Raw genomic sequence first — 23850 nt, 5'->3', positions numbered from 1 at the left:
TCAGGGATATGACAGAAGTCCCACAATTACTGGGGAGAAGGAAAGGGATCAGGGATATGACAGAAGTCCCACAATTACAGGGGAGAAGGAAAGGGATCAGGGATATGACAGGGGTCCCACAATTACTGGGGAGAAGGAAAGGGATCAGGGATATGACAGGGGTCCCACAATTACTGGGGAGAAGGAAAGGGAGGAGGGATATGACAGAAGTCCCACAATTACTGGGGAGCAGGAAAGGGATCAGGGATATGACAGAAGTCCCACAATTACTGGGGAGCAGGAAAGGGATCAGGGATATGACAGAAGTCCCACAATTACTGGGGAGCAGGAAAGGGATCAGGGATATGACAGAAGTCCCACAATTACTGGGGAGCAGGAAAGGGGTCATGGATATGACAGAAGTCCCACAATTACTGGGGAGAAGGAAAGGGATCAGGGATATGACAGGAGTCCCACAATTACTGGGGAGAAGGAAAGGGATCAGGGGTATGACAGGAGTCCCACCATACTGGGGAGAAGGAAAGGGATCAGGGATATGACAGGAATCCCACAATTACCGGGGAGCTGGAAAGGGATCAGGGATATGACAGAATCCCACAATTACTGGGGAGCTGGAAAGTGATCAGGGATATCACAGGAGTCCCACCATACTGGGAAGAAGGAAAGGGATTAGGGATATGACAGGAGTCCCACAATTACTGGGGAGCGGGAAAGGGATCAGGGGTATGATAGGAGTCCCACCATTACTGGGGAGCAGCAAAGGGATGAGGGATATGACAGGAGTCCCACAATTACTGAGGAGCAGGAAAGGGATCAGGGATATGACAGAAGTCCCACCATACTGGGGAGAATGAAAGGGATCAGGGATATGACAGAAGTCCCACAATTACTGAGGAGCAGGAAAGGGAGGAGGGATATGACAGGAGTCCCACCATTACTGGGGAGAAGGAAAGGGGTCAGGCATATGACAGGAGTCCCACAATTACTGGGGAGCAGGAAAGGGATCAAGGATGTGACAGAAGTCCCATCACTGCTGGGGAGGTTTGACATGCATGAGAAGGATCAGAGATATGACAGGAGTCCCACCGCTGCTGGGGAGGCTTTACAGGCAGAAGGATCACAGATGGGGTGTGAGTTTATTTTAAAGATGAGCAGTACAAAGTTTTCAGTTGTAGTATAGAGTATGGGGTGGGATGGGATGGAATGGGATGGGATGGGTGCTGTGCTGGTAATGAGTACAGGGCTGGACCAATATAAAGCATGATGGTGTAGAGGCAGAGCTGTATCCTGGGGAGGATGGAGGCTCAGGTACTCTGCCAAATGAGCCCATCAAGTGGGTGTCAGATCCAGCTACCTGATGTCTAGTGTCTTCTAGCACATGCTCCATATTAGTAGCTGGGAAATCCTCTAACACCCACTCTCAATAGCCAACATACGCCCCTGTGCGCGTGTGAGAGGGGAGGGTGATCATCCTCCAAGTGCCTCACTTCTTTCTATTTTTTTATTCTCCTAACCTGCCCCCCTCCCATCTAGCTCACCACCCACAGCATAAGCCATCAGGACCCACCCTCCTCTGCTGGGGGGGGGAGGTGAGAAGGACGTGGGAGCCGATCGCAGGGTCCAGGCAGCGGCTGCACGGCTCACATCACTCCGGAGGATTCGCACTGTGCAGCAGTTTCAAGAGGCAACCCCCTCACCCCAAAGCAGCCAAAAAAAGGGGAGCGACTCGCTTTAGATCAATTGATTTTGTCCCCAATAAATAAATCAATACACATTGCCCCCCCTCCCCCTCCATGGATCGATGGATGGTCCGGCCGGCCGGCTCCATGGCCACGAAGAGGGTCGGGAGGTGAGAGGTAAAGGAAGCCCGAGGACGGAGATGGGGAGAGAGCAGTGAGCGGAGGGGGAAGGGGCGGGGGAGGAAGTTTCAGCAACTTTCCCAGGTGGAGGAGTCCCGACAAGAAGAACGGACCCCGCAGGGGTTGGGGGGCGGAGAGGAACCCGAAGAGCTGCAGCTCAGGGAGAGGAGCGAGAGAGAAGGACCTTCCCCAAAAAGTGATGCTCCGTGTGTGTGCGCCCAGAAGACGAGGAGCCCGGCCGGGGGAGCGCTGCGCTGTGCTGCTGCCTGCCTGCCTGCCGCTGCCGCTTCGGGGGAGACTCATCACTTGGCAGCTAATTGCTTGAGCCCATCCCTCATTTCCATATGCAGTCTGTGTCCGCTGGCCCCGAGCCAATCCCCTCTCACCCCCGCCGCTAATCGCGATGCATTATTCACCATCACAATTATATACCGACATGCGCAATCCGCGCCGCACCGACACCAGCTAATTTCCGTAATTTTGCAACTCGACTATTTGTGAACAATTTTTTTTTTTTTTTTTTGCCACTGATGTATCTGCAAAAAAGCAGAAACGAGTCCCACTTCCCAGCAGCAGCATGTCTCGTCGAAAGCAAGCCAAGCCCCAGCATCTGAAATCAGACGAGGAGATCGGGACTGAGCTGCTCCCTAATAACGGTAAGGGGAGCTCACTCCTCCGGTACTTCTCACCCTCCAATACTTATCACCCCTCCAGTACTTATCACTCCTCAGGTACTTCTCACCCTCCAATACTTCTCACCCTCCAATACTTTTCACCCTCCAATACTTCTCACCCTCCAATACTTCTCACCCTCCAGTACTTATCACCCTCCAGTACTTATCAGTACTTCTCACCATCCAGAACTTCTCACCCTCCAGTACTTCTCACCCCCAATACTTCTCACCCTCCAGTACTTCTTACCCCCCAATACTTCTCACCCTCCAGTACTTCTCACCCTCCACTACTTATCAGTCCTTCTCACAGGGACACCAAGCCCATAGAGGTTGTTATTGCTGCTTCTCACTTACCTGCAAAGATCACTTCCCTGCAAAGCTCACTTACCTGCAAAGATCACTTCCCTGCAAAGCTCACTTCCCTGCAGAGATCACTTCCCAAAGATCACTTCCCTGCAGAGATCACTTCCCAAAGATCACTTCCCTGCAGAGATCACTTCCCAAAGATCACTTCCCTGCAGAGATCACTTCCCTGCGAAGATCACTTCCCTGCTTCTCACTGTCCACGTTCCCTTAACAGGAACCAACATACAAATAGGTCTGAATTTACTAACACCACCACTTGTTTTAGGTCCCAGCTGGGTCAGTGGACTAGCCAGATAAGTAGCATTTTCAGAAAGGGGATGTCAAGGTGGAAAGGTTTACTTGAAGTCACTGTTATGTGGATGTGTGTGTGTGTGTGTGTGTGTGTGTGTGTGTGTGTGTGTGTGTGTGTGTGTATTTCCAAGAGTTATTGTTTTTACACATTCCAATATTGTGAGAATAAAAGTGGCTTTGTGATTATGCAACTAGCTTCTTCAGAATAGGAGCCTCTATGGAAAGAATTACTATAAAGCCCCATACACACTGTCAGATTGTCTGCTGCTTTTTTTTTTTCTTCAGATTTACCAAAACCACATAATATGAGGTCAAACCTTAGGAGTTCCAATTTGTCTGCAATCAGGCAGGCCCTTGTACTATATGGTTTTTGTAAATCTGAAGGAAAAAAAACAGCAAACAAACTGATAGTGTGTATGTCACTCTTAGGCAGATGTGTATGTTTTTTTGTTTTGTTTTTTTGTTTGTTTGTTTTATTTTATTTTTTGGCTTTGTTTTGGATCACTCTTAGGTGAACCTGTATTTGTGCTTATTTTTTAGGCTTTATTGCCTTTGCATATTCCAAAAATTGTGAGTAGACGTGGCTTTGAGATTATACAACTAACATCTTCAGAAAGAGGTGTCAATAGCAGCCCCCCCTTGGAAACATTTACTTGAAATCACTATTAGGTGGATTTGTGTTTGTGTGTGTTTTTAGGCTTTATTGCTTTTACACATTCCAAAAATTGTGAGTAGAAGTGGCTTTGAGATTATACAACTAACATCTTCAGAAAGAGGTGTCAATAGCAGCCCCCCCTTGGAAACATTTACTTGAAATCACTATTAGGTGGATTTGTGTTTGTGTGTGTTTTTAGGCTTTATTGCTTTTACACATTCCAAAAATTGTGAGTAGAAGTGGCTTTGAGATTATACAATTAACGTCTTCAGAAAGGGGTGTCAATGGCAGCCCCCCTTGGCAACATTTACTTTAAATTACTCTTAGGTGTACTTGTATTTGTGCATGTTTTTAGGCTTTATTGCTTGTACACATTCCCCAAAAAATGTGAGTGGAAGTGGCTTTGAGATTATACGACTAACATCTTCAGAAAGGGGTGTTAATGACAGCCCCCCATGGAAATAAATCACTCTCAGGTGGACTTGTGTTTTGTGTGTTTTTAGGCTTTATTGCTTTTACACATTCCAAAATTGTGAGTAGAAGTGTCTCCGTGATTATACAACTAGCATCTTCAGAAAGGGGTGTTAATGGCAGCCCCCATGGAAGGACTTACTTAAAGTCATTCTTAGGCTTATGTGTGTGTGTATTTTATTTTTATTTTTTTCTTTAGGCTTTATTGCTTTTACACAATCCAAAATTGTAGTATAAATAGTGGCTTTGTGATTATACAACTAGCATCTTCAGAACAAGATGTTAATGGCAGCTCCTATGGAAAGACTTGCTATAAGGCTGGCCATACATTATGCAATTTTCTTATTCAATTTACTTTGAACTATGTAATGCAAGGGCCTTCCCGATTGCATACACATTGAAAGTGTTTAGGTTTGACCTCATAATATATGGTTTTGGTAAATCTAAAGGAACATTGTACAAGTACATTGTATAATGTATGGCCAGCCTTAGTCACTCTTATGCAGATGTGTGTGTGTATTTATTTATTTTTTGTTTGTTTGTTTTAGGCTTTTACACATTTCAATATTGTGAGCTTAAGAAGTATTTTTTATAAGATTATACAACAATCTCCAGAAAGGATGTCCATGGCAGTCCCCATGGAAAGCTTTACTTTAAGACACTCTTAGGGTTTTTTTTTTTTTTTAGGCTTTACTGCTTTTTTACATTTCCATATAGCAAATATAAGAAGTGGCTTAGTGATTATACAACTAGTATCTTCAAAAACAAATGTCAATGGCATCCCCCATGGAAAGGTTTACATTAAGTCACTGTTAGGGGGGCTTCTCTTCTTGTTTTTTTTTAGGCTATATTGCTTTTTCACATTTCCATATAGTGAATATAAGAAGTGGCTAAGTGATTATACAACTAGTATCATCAAAAACAAATGTCAATGGCAGCCCTGGAAAGGTTTACTTTAAGTCATTACTAGGTACATGTGTGTTTAACACATTCCAGTATTGTAAGTATAGGAAGTGGCTTAGTGGTTATACAACTAAAATCTTCAGAAGGGAATGTCAAAGGCAGCCTCTATTGAAAGATTTAATTTAAGCCATTCCTAGGTTGACATGTGTGTTTTACAAATTCCAGTATTGTGAGTAAAAATTGCATACAGATTGAAAGTGTTTAGGTTTGACCACATATTATATGGTTTTGGTAAATCTAAAGGAAAATTGTACAAGTAAATTGTATCATGTATGGCCAACCTAAGAAGTGGCTTAGTGGTTATGCAACTAAAATTCTAAGAAGGGAATGTCAGTAGCAGGCCCCATAGAAAGATTTACTTTAAATCACTCCTAATTTGACTTGTGTGTGCTTTTCAGGCTTTATTGCTTTTACACATTTATTAATATTACAATACAATATATTAATATTAAAAGAATAAGACGTGCCTTAGTGGTTATACAACTAGAATTTTAAAAATGGGTGTCCATGGCAGCCCCCATGGAAAGGTTTACTTGAAGTCATTCCTAGGTGGACTTGTGTGTTTTGCATGTTGCAATTGTATGAGTATACGAAGGGTCTTGGTTTGAATCCCGGTCAGGACATTATCCACATGAAGTTTGCATGTTCTCCCTGTGTTTGCGTGGGTTTACTCCAAGTACTCCTCATTCCCCCCACACTGCAAGGACATGCTGGTAGGTTATCTGGCTCCTGTCTAAATTGGCCCTAGTGCATGTGAGATAGGGACTTTAGATTGTAAGCTCCTTGAGGGCAGAGACTGATGTGAATGTATAGCATGTTTAGCACTGCGTACATTTTCGACGCTATATAAATAACTGTAATAAAATTAGCCTGGACCTAATATTGACATTCCTTTTTGAAAGCCAGCCCTCTTGGATGTGTGAGAAGTTTAGCAGTAGTTTCCACCTGCACAGCAGAACAAAAGGGCACAGCAGAGTGAGGACGGCTGCGGCGGAGAGGCTGCCGAGGAGGTGTGACGGCTGCGTGGAGGTGGTGTGTTACTGGCAGGGGGTAGTGCACTAGCTAGGTATGTTCTTGACCTCCCCGTGTTGGAGAAGAAAGACTAGCTGCAGAAAAGTTGCACTGAGCAGCGGGAGCTTGTATCCATCCCAGTCTGTGTCCTTCAACTGCAAGTACTAGGGGAATAGAGAAGGGAGGAGGAGGAGGGGGGCTTTGCTGATCTTGTTTTGGGGATGGAGAAAGATCGAGGCTTGTGAAAGCCTTTCCGGAAACACTGTGCATTCTCATGTGTGCACACACAAGAAGAGGTAGCTTCAATGCCTGCCACTGCCCTCTCTGCTGGGGAGCTTCTCCCAGGTTCAACTAAAGGTGAGGGGATCTCGTGGGCTGCTAATGTTTGTTTGGGGCTACTTGGGGGGGTTTGTTTTGGAAAGCTGAGTGTGGTTAAAAGGTTAGAAGGGACAGGGGGAGGTGGGAATAGTGTAAGACTAACAGATCTCTTAGAGAAACAAGGGAGGTCCTGCATGGACTGCTGCTCCCACACATCTCTCCTTTTACCTGCTGCCAGCAGCACACTGGCATTGAGCTGACACATAGATTGGCACCTCTCTACACCCAAAGCTATTGTCCATCCCTTGGAATAAGCTTTTTTTCATATATGTCAGCTCTAACACATTTATTACTATGGCAAGTTTTTATGAGCACTCTGTGAATTTATGGAAATAGTTTCGATTTTTAATTTACTGGGTACGTACTGCCAACAATAAGATCAGAAATTGGACTTTATAAAAAAATAAAAAAATAGAATAAATAAACACATAGGTGACTGTGATATTCTACATAAAGTGACATCTGCCTCTCAGTCCAATGGAAGATGCCCTTAACTTTCTAGAAACATGTACTGTAATGATTTATCACAGGCATGCTAGTCTTGGGGCACACACATCTGCCTTCCAAGTAGCCCTATCATCCCTCACTAATAACAGAGGAGAGATGGGGGCAAAAAAAAAAAAAAGGCCTTGATGCATATCCTTTGAGACTGCGGTTCCCAGATGCTCTCTTTTATTTCACCAAACAGAACAAGTCATTGTCAGGCTACAGAAGAATTTCCTGGATTTGTAGAAGAAAGTATCTTTCTTGGAAACTTTTTTTTTTCCTTTTTTTTTATTTTATGGTCAGAATGAGTCTTATCTGTGTAGCTGTGTCACTAGAGATTAGAGCAGGAGATATGCTAAAAAGAAACGCTTGCATATGGTGGCTAGATTAAGAGCAAAAGGATCTTTTTGTCATGGAAATGGTTTTCTGTTTACTTCATCACTAAGCATTTCTTACACTTGGTTTGTTTTGTATTGCACTCAATGACTACATGATCAAATGAATGGATTTATTTCTGCAGAATGAGAAAGACAGCCTTTCCATCAAAAGGGCTACATTGCATCCCAGTGAGAATTTTTTGAAGCTTGATTATTGTGAGCTTTGAATAGCTCAAAATCTCTTTTCAAAAGTAGTCTGAAAAATGAAACTAAATAATTCCGAAAAAAAAAAAACTCCAGACTACTCTCTTATAAACCATATCTCATTAAGAAAAGCTAAATCCCCTAAATTCAATTAAACAAAATCAGGATAGAACTGGAAATTTGGAATATTCTGCGCAGTTGTATAGACTGGTTAAACTTTGGAAGCCCTTGTAGTAAGAGCTTATTGGAAAACAGTTTTAAAATAACTATTTAAAAAACATGACAGTATTTTTTTTTATATACTCTAGTTCTTTGTTTTGTTAGAAGCAAATAACTTCCTGAACAAATATCTACAGATCTTTATGATAAAATAGGCGATAAAAATAAAAATCTTATGATTTTCACCACATTACACACACATATAATTTTTATTCAAATTAAAATGTAGTAGTCACGATTTAATTATGACTCTTTTTTTTCAGGAATAATCTAAGCTGTATATACTAAATATATAGGTGCTAAATTAATATATTCCGATAATAACCAAGTAGCACAATTTTTTTTATCTACTTAGAGGGGATTTAAACCATATTTACAACATGAATATTATTTTTTATACACTACAATGAACATAACATTTTACTATAGTCTTAGTGGCACAATACATTTATAATAAACATTGAAATATTTAAATAATACAACCCAGATTGTTAGTAGGACAAGGTTTTGGAATAATAAGTATAATGAGAAATTATTGTAGATATGTTTTTTTTTTTTTTAATGCTACCTGAAAAAAAAAAGGCATTTTAATTTTAGAAAAGTATAGACAGCCAAAGTAAGTGTCTCTTTAAACAGCTTCCATTACATATTTGTTTCAATCAGCGAGTAAAGAGAGTCAGTCAGCTTCAGGAAGAGGAAGAATTTAAGCTAGTTTACATTACAGCTAGAGACAAGCATCTTTTTTTGTCATTCTTAGACGGCTCTGATGAATGCTGAATAACAATGAGATGCTATAGTCTGAGCAACAAGAGAGAAAAAAAAAAAAAACTTTTACATTGGGCGTGTGTTTCAGTTTCACTGGTTAGTGCAGAGGTGAAAAGCAGAGAATCAACAATTAAAAATTAGTAAAACACGTGATTATTTTTACATGCATTGTGAGTGAAATGTGGTAAAAGTGGGTCAGGTTTCCTCATCATGTAGAGCTAATCCTGGCATAGTCTTCCTATTGATCTTAAAGTGGCCAGAAGGATATTGAACATCAGCTGTGCTAGTTAAATCTATATGCTGCTAAAATAAGAAAAAACAACTGGACTGTAAATGGATAATACATTAATAAAAAACATATTAAATAATCCAGACGTATGCTCAAAAATATTATTTTCATTTTGTAAGATTTTTAGAGTTGGAGTTTAATTTGCAATATTTAAAAAAATGCTATTATGAACATTAGGATGGGATAGTATGAGCTTTAGAATATTCTAAAATACTGTACTAATGTATTGTTGGATTTTATAAATCTTTAGCAAAAATATTATTTACAAAAGTTCCTTTGTATTAAAAAGTACATTTTAGTAGATTTATGTGTTGCTCACAGAATATGATAACGTATACCAAACAGTTAGATATAGGCCTTATCAAATAAATATGAATACGTTTTATTTTTAAATAAACCAGTCTAATTTATTTTGCACCAAATAACTGTGGACATAAATTGTTTATTCTTTTTTATTCACCTTTATAATTTATCATTTTAAATTGCAAATTTTTACTTTTTCTTATAATTTCTCAATTGTATGTGTTTAATAGTTTAAACTGTTTTAATATTGTCATTAGTGTTCTGTTTCCAAGTGTTAATGCCCAACACACACTAGAGATTCATTTTGTTTGGTGACATTGAAAAGGTGGGACTGCATGAAGTGCCAACAGGTTTCCAATGGCTTGTCCCTGAGGGTGGGTGTTTAGAAGTGCTTTGACAAGGCTGGCTGATTTAACCTTTGCCTATTTTGCCCTGCCAGGGGTGGCCACTAGATGTCAAGCTCATAATACAATTAGTACATCTGTGCAGTTGACCTTGGCAGCATGGTTGCTTCAGTTGTGATAACACTAGAATTGAGTGTTACCTAGAGATCTTGCTACAAGCAATGCAGATTAGCATGTGCCGATCTTCTTAAAAAAAGAAGTTTAAAGAGGAAATCATGTTCTCTCTGTGCCTTTTGATTTGTGTGCTTATATCATTACATGGATAGGAAAATCAGACCCTTTATATCTTTGCTTACAATTATAAGTAACAACCAAATTCGGCCCACAGAGTATATAGTATTTTTTATTTGGGACATATTAAAAAAAGTTTTTGTTTTATAGATTAATCCTAGGAAGAATATTATCATACTATTTTATGCTGTTTTTTGAGATTATATGGTTTGCTCAACATTTTCTAAAATACTATGTGCACATTTTTATGTGTGAATACACATCTGTGCTAAGGGTATTATAGTTTATAAATACATAATAATGATTATAATTAATAAGGCTCCTTTTTTTTTTTTTTTACATAAGGCCATTGGATTAACACTTGCTGACATATAATTGATGCGTGCAGCAGAAGCTAGGTTTAGAAAATACGATTAATGATATTGTTTAAAATTTTGAAACAATTATCACATGGATTTGCATTTTAAACCCCACAAGCCATGCATTTGATATTTGTCTTCAACGTACATGATGTAGTATATTTGATTAGAATTTCTCAATGTCATATTAAATTAAGCTTGGGGCTTACTCTGATAAACTGTGAACCCTGAAGGTATTTTGAAAAGTAATAAGCTTACATTCAAATATTTATTTTATAGTTAAAACTCTCATTATTTTAAAATATAAAACAATTTTATAAATCATGCCAGTTATTGAAACAAACTGCAATCGAGCGTATACATTTACCTTCTAAAATATAATCAGATTTAGCTACTTGCAATCATTAGATCATTTTATAAGTACGTTCATAAAATGATTTTGGTAAGTTTAAATATCTGTTCGTTGTTAGAAAATAACATGTTTCCAAAATGACATAATCATCATGTTTGTTATCGGTAAAGCTCTAATAAATATCCAGAGAAATGAACACACAACTAGATACTAAAGAATTCTTAAATAGTTTAATATGTTTCTATTGTAATCTGGGAATATGCTGATAATGGCTTCCTAAACGTAGTTCTGTTTGCATAGTGTTTAAATAGCTAATGGATGGCTTTCATGAGTACAAACTGAAAATGTTGGGGAAAAAAATAGAAGACAGTTGGTGACTATGCCACAGGTGGTTGTTACTTAACAAATTCTGAGATTTAGGCCACTGAATAGATTAATCTAAATATGCTAGGTCTATAACATTGTGCATAGCAATAGTGCCCTCCACTGTTCACTGTCATGTTGACAGCCATTGTGGTCTTTGAAAGAGGGCAAAAATTTCTATTGAGTCTGGAATTTCATCTACATTGTTGAACACAGTAGGGGTCTCTATTTGTCTCCTCCTGTTTCACAGCTTGGGCTCTGTATGTGATAATTCATCTTCTTTTATGGGAATCACAGTCATCATAAAGAGTTAAAAAGAATTAATTTGCAAGAAAACAAAATGCCCTCGGTTTTCTAGAATTCAGAAACTTCCAGTTCAGGAAACAAAGTCATATCGCATATATCTGACATGTACTTCTTCGGATCCTTTCGGAAACATTTAACAGCTAAAAATCTTGTGCATGTATTTTTCATGTACAGCAGAAAATGAGTGCTAGGTGTATATACCGTATTATTCCTGATTGATTTAATGCCCGTATTTGATTTCAGCTTTGCAAAGTATCCTAAAAATAACGTGATAATGTGGCCTCCTCAGTAGGATCTGTTGGGTATAGTTATACCTATAGTCTTCCATGTTCATGCTATTAGGTTAGATCTATAGTATGTCAGATCTGTTTTTATTATCTGTGGTATGTAGCCTCTGCTGCTATTGCATCTGCATGAAGAAAAGTTGGCTGCCATGCTTACATTTGTTTCAAAGTATACATTTTTTTTGTTTAAAGGTAATCTGTTGCAAACAAAAGAGCACTTTTGACATGCAGCAATTCTCTAATTACATAAAGTAACATGTTTCCACCGAGTCTGTCAGTGTGTAGATTTATGTTACAAAGTACTAAAGAATTCACTTTAAATGCAGCCATTTTGAATAATAATCTGCAGTGCCCGGGCAAAGAGATTTGCAAGGAGATCTCACTCCTTGCTGCTTTCTGTATATATGTCAGCCATTTAGTTAGAAGGTATCTAAAATACTGCTTTTCCACAGTTGATTACTTAACCCTGGCAAGATTCATTTAAAAGTAAACTTAATTTGTGCAGTTTCCCAAACTGCTCTAGAATACCATGATCTTTCTTTATAGGACAGATTTGTGTAGATCAGCATGCTATGTTGCAAACACTAATTATGATATTCATTTGAGTTATAGAAGAGCAGAAGCAAAATCTACTTTACTGAATCCAATACAAATATAAGTCAGTGAATAAACAGTTATATTTTTTGGGGCCTAGATGTACAATTGTGCCCAAATATTGTTATGGGTAATTTGACTTTGTAATTGGTAAAACACAGCAAAATGCAATGTAAATATCATAGAAACAAGCAAATAACTAATACCATAAGCAGTTAACCAATGCAATTTTCCATCCTAAAGATAATACCCTAGAGTTTATGTAAAGATTATAATATCATACCATCACTATTGGTGTGAGCTGTACTTGATGGTTTATGCTACATCTTTTAGATGCTTATTATCTATAAAAATGTATAACTGATAAAAAAAAGAAACTATACAGCAGGTTACGTTACTAAAAATTGGCAATAATTTGCTAATTTTTTAATAGGCTCTTTTTTATTAATATTTTTAATAATAAAATTATATTTTTAGTAAAATCATGCTATTTTTCAATATTGAAAATATACAGAATTGTTAACATTCTCAGCAAGTCACTATAGGTTAGTCATAACAGCTTGCAATCAATAATTTGCTCATTTTTAATAGGCTCTTTTTATTATTATTTTTAATAATAAAATTATATTTTTAGTAAAATCGTGCTATTTTTCAATATTGAAAATATACAGAATTGTTAACATTCTCAGCAAGTCACTATAGGTTAGTCATAACAGCTTACAATCGAGTGACGACAATCAAATAAAGACAGTAAAATTCAGTCTGTTGCTCATTGTCATTTAAGAGTTAAAACTGTCAACACAAATTAGTTTATCTGCCCTCTGGAGTGAATTGTAAATATATTTACTAATTCAGCGCCATGTAAACATTTTCTTTGGCTAGGAGAAATTTTAGTGTGTGGCCTTTTCTTCTTTTCTAGACCACACTATTGAGGCCTGTACTGTTAGTGCAATGATCTCTCAAATTCCTTTTTTTTCTTTTTAGTGCGTGCACAAAACACAAAAATACTTTCACTGTACTATACCTGCTGCTCAAAATAAGATATTGCTATATCAGCTTTTATTTAGCAAGCCCATTAAGGCCAGCAGCAGCAATTAAATATTAAACAGGTCTGCTAAACATAGTGTTCTTTAGTGTCTATGACACTTCTCACTTACTCAAATTTTACTTAACTTAATGGGAAGAACAGCTGATCTTAATACCTGTATTGGCTGCGTAATGTTCCTTTCCTAAAGCTGTAAATAAAAAGCATAGTTGAAGTTCATTGCAAGATGTCGTGTGCTTGGTAAAAAAAATATTTGTGGGTTAATTTTCTATTTTTGTTATACAAAAGAGTATAGTCCATGTGTACATCGTAATGTTCATTAAACAAGTTTTCAAATCGCGCAAAAATATTTTTTCAAATGTTACATTTAAATCTATTTTTTTTAAATTATAAAAACATTGTCTCACTTTTAATATTTAATAATAATTTTTTTACAGATATGCATCTCATAAAATATTTTTGGGGGTTATACTCTAGTTTATTTGTGCACTTTCACAGCTTTGTCAAGTTGGCATCTACATGCATTTGATGTGCACTGCTGTGGATTTCATGTGCATGTACAGAGATGTAAATCGGCACACTACTGTTTCACAAGAATACATTAAAAATCAAAACAAGTCCGGCAGTGTTAATTCATCCAATACCACAGGAAACCACTTGAAGAAAAACATGCCTCTTGTATTTCTAAACTGCTGTAAAAAAAGGCAATTCTGAGTGACCAATTCTGAACATGATAGTGTGTTTGATTTAAAAAATGCAGCCCAGCTGCTCACAGGGTTACACACAATGTAACTTCATAAGCAGATCTGAAAGGAACCTGCCTATGGTTTACAGTGGAAATTCTTGCAGTAAATGAGTTTTTTTTTCCTTTGCCTTTACCATAAGCATTTTGTCATTTTTCAATTTTATTTTATTACAAAATATCACTTTCAATGAGATCTTTCTTTCAGATTTTGCATGATGTGGTTAATTATAAATTCATTTGCAATTTTAAGGGTGTATTTGGATGTTATAGTATTTTATTTAGTATATATATATATATATATATATATATATATATATATATATATATATATATATATATATATATATATATATATTGCATGTATTTAAAATCTATTTTTGTGTGTCAACATTAACATCATTTTTTTATAATTTTCCATCAAAAATATTTATTTATTTAGATACAGCTACGTATTATTTTATATATGCCACTATAGTATTAACATGAAACTGGTATAATTACCAGCCATTTTTGCTGTTTTTGAAAATGAATTATTTTAACTGAAACCCATATTGTGCAATTTTTTCTACGTATGCCGAGTGTATCATAATAATTAAACCTTTTAATATAAATTTCACAAATTATAATAAAATAAGGAAAACATTTTCCTGGATTGTGATTCATAAAATATCAGTGTATTAAAAATAATATAACATGTTTTTCCATCCCTGTATGATACAGTGTGTGAAAAACTTTGATTCCTCCCTACCTCTCTACCTTTCTGTTCCATGAACTGTCTGTTGCTGCTGTCTTTTATTTTTGTCAGACAAAAAAAAAATCCTATCCAGATAAACAAATTGAACTAACTGAGAAATATGTATGCTTTCCTACTGAGCGACTTTTAAAATACTAGAAATGTTTTTCTTTTTTATATGTTCATTTCTCATTCCAGCACAGCTATTTATTTGATCAGGTGTGAATTAGAATTCTGTTCATTAAACATGCTTGTTATTCAGCACAAGAGGGTAACGCAAGTCAGAGGAAGTGACTGCCTACAACAGTAATTAAACATGTGTAACCAATTAGTGGGTTTTCTACAATGGCACAAGCATATAATTTACAGAGCCTTTCTATAAGAATAGATGAAAATAGGTACAAAACGTGTGTCTGACTAGAGCATACTTATGTTTAAACATGTCAGCAGAAATGTATTTAAAATATGTAATTCTTAGTTTGTTCACAAATCTGTGAACTCGTTGCTTGGTTGCAATAACATGTAATTTTACTTTTCTGGTAATGAAATATGGCATTTGACAGCGTCAATTATTTTTGAAGAGGGCTAGCAATAAACTGTCTTGTTTTCTTGTTGTGAAACGACAATACTTACCTAGAACTTTGCATACATTTAGTAAAATGTCTTTCAAAGTACCAATTTTAGGGCAAAGGCTTTGTCATTAAGACCTTATAGTGTTGTTACATTAACTACTGAAGAACACAATTGATCTTAACACGTGGCCCATTTAACCAGTAGGTAGGGAAGGGATTATTTTCAGGCAGTTCTTGGACTTGAGTTGTGTTGCATTTTTTTTAGCATTCATGGTACCTAACTGTAAAATATATTGCTATCGATGCGGTAGTTACATAGAATTAGTTAGAATCTGATGTGTTTCAATGTAGTATAAAGAAAAAATACATCTGTGCAGTCAGAGACCACATTTGAGTAACAGAAGTTCAGTTTGTGTTGTCAGGTACTGCTTCAGGTTTGAAAGGTTACAGATTAGTTTAGCAATGTTAACTGAACTGGCAAAGGCATCTCTAATTTTGCTGGAAATTAGGAAGCTTGATGCTAAAGGGGAATCCTAATGAGCCCATCAAAAGCTTGATTTGTACCCAACAGACAAGGTTGCTGTGTATGAAAATATTGGAAATCAATGCCTTCTATGGAATTTCATTAAGAAGCAGTATCCACAATTGATAGAGTTTCATAATTTGATGGATTGTGCAAAGAAAATTATTAGCTAGGTATGGGGACTCTAACACAGGTCTTGAAAATTGTTAAAGTGAGGTAATTTGTACAAAATAAAAAATATTGATTTTACTTGTGCAAAATTTTCAGATGTAGAGTGGTTTATATTTCAGCTTAATAGCTTACGCAATCTTTTCATTTACTTTTAGCAGTACCTGGGGAAGGACCAGATGATGGTGATAGCGGGAATGAAAGTCGAAGTGGAAGCGAAGAGACCAACGTTTGTGAAAAATGTTGTGCTGAATTCTTCAAATGGTCTGACTTTTTAGAGCACAAGAAGACCTGCACTAAAAACCCCCTTGTGTTAATTGTTAATGATGATATAGCAGCAACAGCTTCAGAAGAATTTCCTGAGCCCTCTCCTGCAAGCTCTCAAAGTGATCACGCAGAGAGTGAGGCTGCAGATGAAACAGTTCAGGTAGAAAATAATGACATTTGTGATTTAAAAGAAACAGAAAAGGAAGAGGAACCTATGGAGGTTGAAACCCCAGAAGAAAAGAACTTTCCAAGTCAAGAAGCCTCAAACAATGCTACTCCTCTACCTCAGATAACTGATCCAGCTTCCATGACTAATTACAATATGCCAAACACTAACGTTACATTAGAGACTCTGCAAAGTACAAAAGTAGCAGTTGCACAGTTTTCACAGAATGCACGGTGTGTAGGTGGCACAAGTGCTGCCACTGCAGCTACAGCTATGGCTATTCCAATGATTCTAGAACAACTAATGGCACTACAACAGCAACAGATTCACCAGCTGCAACTCATTGAACAAATACGCAGTCAGGTGGCACTTATGAATCGTCAGAGCCTGCGTCCTCCATTGACCTCTTCAGTTCCAGCACAAAATCCTCCAATTCCAGCACCCAATCAGCTGCAGAGTTTTACCACACATACGACCCTACAGTTAACACCTGTAGTCCCACCCACACTTCCAGGATCAGTACCTAGCAATCAACCACCGTCATTTGAGAACCCACAACATACATCACAGCCTGCCTCTGGAGCAAGTACCCCAAATATACCATGTTCTGTCTCTTGCACACCTACTGAATCAAGCACATCTTTATCAATTAATGCTAAAACAACATCTGTAACCCCTACCCCTGTTCCCAATACTACAACTTGCTCATCTCATTCACAAAGCTCCTCAACTCCTCCATCTATTGGACATGGAAGCATCCTAACCTCACCTTCAAGTTTGCCAAGCCCACTTCTACCTCAGAGCTCCTCAAATAGTGTGATTTTCCCCAATCCACTTGCAAGCATAGCTGCAACAGCTAATGCTTTAGACCCCCTTTCTGCTCTCATGAAACATCGTAAGGGAAAGCCACCAAACGTATCAGTATTTGAGACAAAATCAACCTCTGAAGACCCTTTTTTTAAACATAAATGTCGGTTTTGTGCCAAGGTCTTCGGAAGTGATAGTGCTTTACAAATTCACCTGCGCTCTCATACAGGTGAAAGGCCATTTAAATGTAATATATGTGGAAATCGCTTTTCCACAAAAGGAAATTTAAAAGTTCATTTTCAAAGACATAAAGAAAAATACCCCCATATTCAAATGAATCCATACCCTGTTCCAGAATACCTTGACAATGTCCCAACTAGTTCTGGAATACCGTATGGAATGTCCCTTCCTCCTGAAAAACCAGTCACAACGTGGTTAGATAGTAAACCTGTATTACCAACAATACCAACATCAATTGGGTTGCAGCTTCCTCCCACAATCCCAGGTGTTAACAGCTATCTTGATTCACCAAGCATTACTCCACTGAATAGATCACCCCAAAGGCCATCTCCCACTTCTAGTGAATGCAACTCCTTGTCACCAAATATAAATCATCCTGAGCCCTGCATGGTTACATCTTCTGAATCTCAACAGTCAGCTCAGACAGTAACTACTGCTGTTACAAAAACTGAACCCGTTGTTTTACCCCCTATTGCTGCAAGGACAGGTGAGCAGCCTGTTACTGGACAAGTACCCTCTCCTGTCACTACATCTATCCCAACTCTTACAGATACCAGTACTTCTACAAGTCTCCCCAACCCTGTGCTTCCAGCAATGTCTGATCAATTCACGGCAAAATTTCCATTTGGTGGGCTTCTGGAGTCTATGCAAACATCTGAAACATCAAAACTGCAACAGCTAGTTGAGAACATTGATAAAAAGATGACAGACCCAAACCAGTGTGTAATTTGTCACAGAGTCCTTAGCTGTCAGAGTGCTCTTAAGATGCATTACAGAACACATACTGGGGAAAGACCATTTAAATGCAAAATTTGTGGACGTGCGTTTACTACTAAAGGCAATTTAAAAACCCATTTTGGTGTTCATAGGTCAAAGCCACCACTAAGAGTTCAGCATTCATGTCCCATTTGTCAGAAAAAGTTTACGAATGCTGTTGTTTTGCAGCAACATATCCGTATGCATATGGGTGGACAGATTCCAAACACTCCATTACCAGAGGGCTTCCAAGATGCAATGGACTCTGAGCTTTCTTACGATGAAAAGAATCTTGAAACAATGAGCAATTATGATGAGGACTTTGATGATAATTCTATAGAAGATGAACTAGACCTAAAAGATCTACCAATTGATTCATCAAAACCACTAATGCCATTCTCTGAATCATCACCAGCCTCACCCCCCACTGTCATCTCAAGTATTGCTGCTTTAGAAAATCAGATGAAAATGATGGACTCTGTCATGACTACTCAGCAGTTTATTGGTTTAAAAAATTTAGAAAATGGGTCTGGTGAATATGATCGTTTAAGCAATGATTCATCATCAGCAGCAGGGGATCTGGAGAGCCAGAGTGTAGGCAGTCCAGCAATGTCTGAATCCTCTTCATCAATGCAGGTTTTATCACCTGCACATAGTCATAGTGAAAGCATAAGATCAAAGTCTCCACGTGCAGTGAATCATGAAGAGCCTCCAGAATTACAACTTAAAACAGAAAAGCCTGACAGTCCTATACCTGCTTCTGAAATTGAAGGTGCACTGGATCTGACATCTACGAATCCCGGAAGACCAATCATCAAAGAAGAGGCTCCTTTTAGCCTGCTGTTCCTGAGCAGAGAACGTGGTAAGTTTAAAAGTACTGTTTGTAATATCTGTGGCAAGCCTTTTGCTTGCAAAAGTGCATTGGAAATTCACTACCGCAGCCATACTAAAGAACGACCATATATATGTACAGTCTGCAGTCGTGGGTGTTCCACTATGGGTAATTTAAAACAACACTTACTGACACACAAATTGAAAGAGCTCCCATCTCAGTTATTTGAACCCAACTTTACTCTAGGTCCCAGCCAAACCACTACTAGCCTGGTCACCAGCACAGCGCCTGCCATGATCAAAATGGAAGTGAATGGTCACACCAAGCCGATCTCACTGGGTGAAGGTTCCCACCTTCCAGCCGGAATCCAGGTTCCTGCTGCACCACAGACAGCGATGAGTCCAGGCATCACTCCTATGCTGGCACCCCCACCACGACGAACGCCCAAGCAGCACAACTGTCACTCCTGTGGGAAGACCTTCTCTTCAGCAAGTGCACTACAGATACATGAACGTACTCATACTGGTGAAAAGCCATTTGGTTGCACAATCTGTGGTAGAGCATTTACCACAAAAGGGAATCTTAAGGTAAGGTGACATCTCTCTAGTCATACAAAAGAAACCATAAGAATTTTTGGGAAAAAATGTAAGCTCAGTAGAATTGAGAATGTGCCAGCATTTGCATAATTGCAAATGTTTTTGCCATTTTATAATGTAGATGACATAACATTTTGAAAGCTGCCAAGAAGAAAAAGCTTAGTTGTGCCCCAAATGCTTTAAATGTATGAGAATACTGTATGCACATGCTGCAGATGAGCTCTTAAATTATTATTATTACTATAGTCTGTAAACCATATGCAGCTGCATTTTCAAATTCATGAGGCTGATTTACTAAAGAAGGAATCTTCACACAATAAATTGTGTGAGTATTCACTTTATATATCCAATCATGTCTGGGTATTCAAAGTAAAAAAGGTATTTTCTTTTCACATGACTGGATACTTGAAGCAAATATGTACACAATTTATTGCGTCAAGATTCTTAATTTCCTTAGTAAATTAGCCCTGTTTAGTTACTTGTTCAGTATACTAGATCCCTTTAAATACATTTGTACGCTATAAATTTATAAATTGCAGAAAAAGTAGGGAGAATATTTAAAGGTCAGTTCTATTATTTGCAAGTTTCTTTATGACAATGGTATAAAGCTTAATGTTTGTAATATACTGCTAAACACCATAAAGGGAAATTGAATACATGCAAATTCCATATTGTAAATATGTAATTGAATTCAAGCATCATTTATGCCATTGCCTTTTTGTATATGTGTGAAATTAGCCAGTGTTTGTAGAATTTACAACTGTGCCCTTACAGGGTTAGAAGGAGTTTTTTTTCAAGGTTTTTAATTAATTTAACTTAGCAAACCATTTGTTTCAATATAATTAAAAGGATGTTTACAATAATACCAGATGCATGAAATTCGCTATTAAACCTTTTTGCTTGCCCTCATTTTTATATTAATACTTGTATTGCTACATTTTTCTTAGCTATATAATTCATAAAAACTAAAAAAATTTCTTTCTTACCTTGGCTATGAAATATTGAATTTGCATGTTTAACACTAATATGTTTTTTTATATATCTACAAAGCTTAGATCACAATATTATATTCTTTTACAGCAACAAGATATAGGATTATCTTCTCTAACAGATTACCATTGTTTAAAAGATTGAACTTTCCCTTCTAAAGAGTACAATATCTACAATGTATAATGGTCCAAGCAGAACCAATACGCTATTCTGTGTGTGTCAATTTGTAGTCTTCTCAAATTTTTTTAGAAACTAGCAATATCATTATGTAGCTTGGAGACCCTTCCATTAGGAATACTTGGCAAACGTAATCTCCCCTTGAGTTTAGAATCTTAGCATACTATGAGCACCTAATTGACTGAACCCATTACCGTTTTTAATGGATATTTAGCTTAAAAGAGACTTTTAAAAATGAGCTTACAAATTTTACATTTAGTAGTTATTTTTGTTAAAATAAAAAAATGAACGCTGTTTATTTTATTGGATATATATATATATATATATATATATATATATATATATATATATATAGTGTGTGTGTGTTTTTGCATAGGCCTTTATAACCTTTGTACATTTTTAATTATTTTAACATTATAGAATATAATTTTTCGACTAAGAAGGGATTTCCAAGTAGAGACCTTTAGAAGGAAGTAGATTTAGAATAAACTTGTTTATGTGTTTATGCTAAATTATTATTTTTACTGTTGGTGAATGAAATATTTATGGGATTTAGATACACAGAGTTCATCACCACTGCCAACTCCCTCTAGGTACAAGGCACGATTCCTCGGCCATCTGGATATTGAACAAGCCATGGCATGTCTTGCGCTCTTTTTCAGAAGGTTTAGAAAAGAGAAAATATTTTGTTTTGCATAAATGTTCTTTGTTTGTGCTGCCTTCTACTGTATGTTCTCTCATTTTGCAATATATCTGTGTAGAAAGGAAGTTCTGCAGTGTAGACAGACATGTAATAATTCTTGGGTTTATTAGTTTGTGCACCTGCAAGTTGTATTTGTAGGCCCCACATAGATATTTTAGAACAATTGCCAGTCCTATTTTAGTAGTCCAGAATAATGTTCGATATGAAATGAACTGTGTGGAAACAAAATTTGAATAATGGGTAAGAGAATGATAAACTAAATTTTCTAAGCAGCAATATCATCTTGCGGATTATACCAAATCTGGATGGTGATACCTGCATGTATATCTGTGTAGTAGGGCACTTATTTATTCAAGCCACTCCCACTAAAGGACATCAACAATTGAAAGATTTTAGGGCTATCCATTTAGGCATTAGTTTTGTAATTATCTAAACAACACCTTGCTGTATTCTGCTGTATATATTTGATTGTTTAATACACATCTACTGCCCTTGTGATCATATCATATTATATAGTTAGTACTATGCTGACTATACTTAATTCTTTTTTTTTCTTCCTTTCTTTTTAACATATATAGGTCCATATGGGGACACACATGTGGAATAATGCCCCTGCACGGCGTGGCCGTAGACTTTCAGTAGAAAATCCGATGGCTTTGTTAGGTGGAGATGCACTGAAGTTTTCCGAGATGTTTCAAAAGGATTTGGCAGCTCGAGCGATGAATGTTGACCCTAGCTTTTGGAACCAATATGCTGCTGCTATCACAAATGGGCTGGCTATGAAAAACAATGAGATTTCTGTCATACAGAACGGAGGAATTCCCCAGCTCCCAGTCAGCTTGGGTGGAACTGCAATCCCACCATTAGGCAACCTGTCTAGTGGAATGGACCGAGCACGTACTGGCAGCAGCCCTCCTCTCATTAGTATGGACAAAGTGGGCACTGACTCGATTGTAAATCGACCATTCACAAGGTTTATTGAGGAGAACAAGGAAATTGGCATAAACTGAATGCTCTTGCAAAGGAGAGTTAAAAAGGAAGACTTAAGCCACTTATCAATTGTACTATTTAATGTACAGATTTTTGAACATTTATCACAGTGTCCTAATTCAAAACATACTGTCCCCTTCCCAAAAATACATTACCTTGAGGTTGCGGAAGAGATGTCTTTGCAGGACTGTGCATGGTACTTTCTTTTACCTTTTAAATGACTGGAATGGACTTTAATCCCCATTTAAGGTTACTGAATTTGTTGAGTAACAGGCTGGTTTAGGCTACACAATTATGTTTTCCTTACATAAAAAAAAGATTCAACTCATTTAAAAATGACTCCAAAAAAATTGCCAGTTTTGTTCAGATTAGAAATAAACTTGAAGTTTCTTTGTAAAGATTCTAATTCATTACTAAATGTTCAATTTAGTATGTCCGAATACTGTGGTTTATAACAGTATCCTTGTGGGTAGTATTTATAATAACATTATGCGGGTATTCAAGAGGAAACAAGCCCAACCTTCAATTAAATTTTGTACAGCAAGGTACATCCAAGTCTGTGCCCTTTTTTTTTAGCAAGTTTGCTATAAGCCAGTGATGTTTATTCCAATGCAGACAACATTGTGACATTTTATTTGGGAAGATAGCATGCTTTACCTGTGCGAGTATCTGTAACAAATCCTTTTATTTAAATATTTGTAGCTGCTATGTGGACAGTTGTTCAATATAAATGAGAAAATGTTGTGTGGAGAAATAGTTCAATGGTTGAAAATCCACTTAAAACTTTTTTCACTCTAAAGTATTCACACCATAGGAAACTGTGAATAAAAAAAATCTCCATGTTAATTTCACTGTACAATAAAGGGTAATGTTTGTATAATGTGCTTGCAAACTCTTAATTTATATGACTGCACTTTTAGAATTTTGTACAAGTTTGTCTAGAATTAAAAAGAATACATATGTAAACTATTTAAAATTAGTTAATTTGGTAAAAGGCAAATGAAGTAAAATACATAAAACTATTTTAAAAAGTGTTATAGTTTCCCCATTGTTATTTCCATTGTCAGTTTATGTTGCAAAGTACAGTCTGGTTTTGTCCATATAACAGAGCATTTTAGAAGAAGTTAAATGGTTCAGGAAAAAAATAAGCAACGAGGGAACAGCGGTTTTTGACTTACCAATGATTCAGCAGTCTAAAAATGTCTAAGCTAAGGTTTAAATCTCATGTGCTTCAATTTCTGTGATACCAAGAATGAAAACAGACATTGAAGCATACTTGAAAATCAATTTTAAAAGCATTTTGAGTATTTGTGTCTGTTTGCCTTATATATTGTTA

General features: G+C 37.1%; 1 protein-coding gene across 4 annotated transcripts; it reads left to right on the top strand.

Moving 5' to 3' along the window:
- Positions 1–1567: 1567 nt before the first annotated feature.
- On the top strand, positions 1568–23548 carry SALL3 (spalt like transcription factor 3). Of its 4 annotated transcripts, none has more exons than XM_077492336.1 (4): positions 1570–2515; positions 16149–19088; positions 19305–19645; positions 22103–23548. In XM_077492336.1, exons 1-4 carry the CDS (start codon positions 2437–2439, stop codon positions 22532–22534), a joined length of 3792 nt encoding a protein of 1263 aa, XP_077348462.1. In that variant the 5' UTR covers positions 1570–2436; the 3' UTR covers positions 22535–23548. The 4 variants fall into 4 exon arrangements, with proteins under 4 accessions (XP_077348461.1, XP_077348464.1, XP_077348462.1 ...); XM_077492337.1 differs by lacking the exon at positions 1570–2515 and adding an exon at positions 6271–6647; XM_077492335.1 differs by having other exon boundaries at positions 1568–2515; positions 16149–19645.
- Positions 23549–23850: the final 302 nt, after the last annotated feature.

The sequence above is a fragment of the Lithobates pipiens genome, unplaced genomic scaffold, assembly GCF_037356315.1.
Source record: "Lithobates pipiens isolate NorthernLeopardFrog02 unplaced genomic scaffold, aLitPip1_a1.2 Scaffold_19, whole genome shotgun sequence".
Lineage (NCBI taxonomy): Eukaryota > Metazoa > Chordata > Amphibia > Anura > Ranidae > Lithobates > Lithobates pipiens.
The sequence above is the reverse complement of the archived record's forward strand: the minus strand, read 5'-3'. Positions and strand labels throughout refer to the sequence as shown.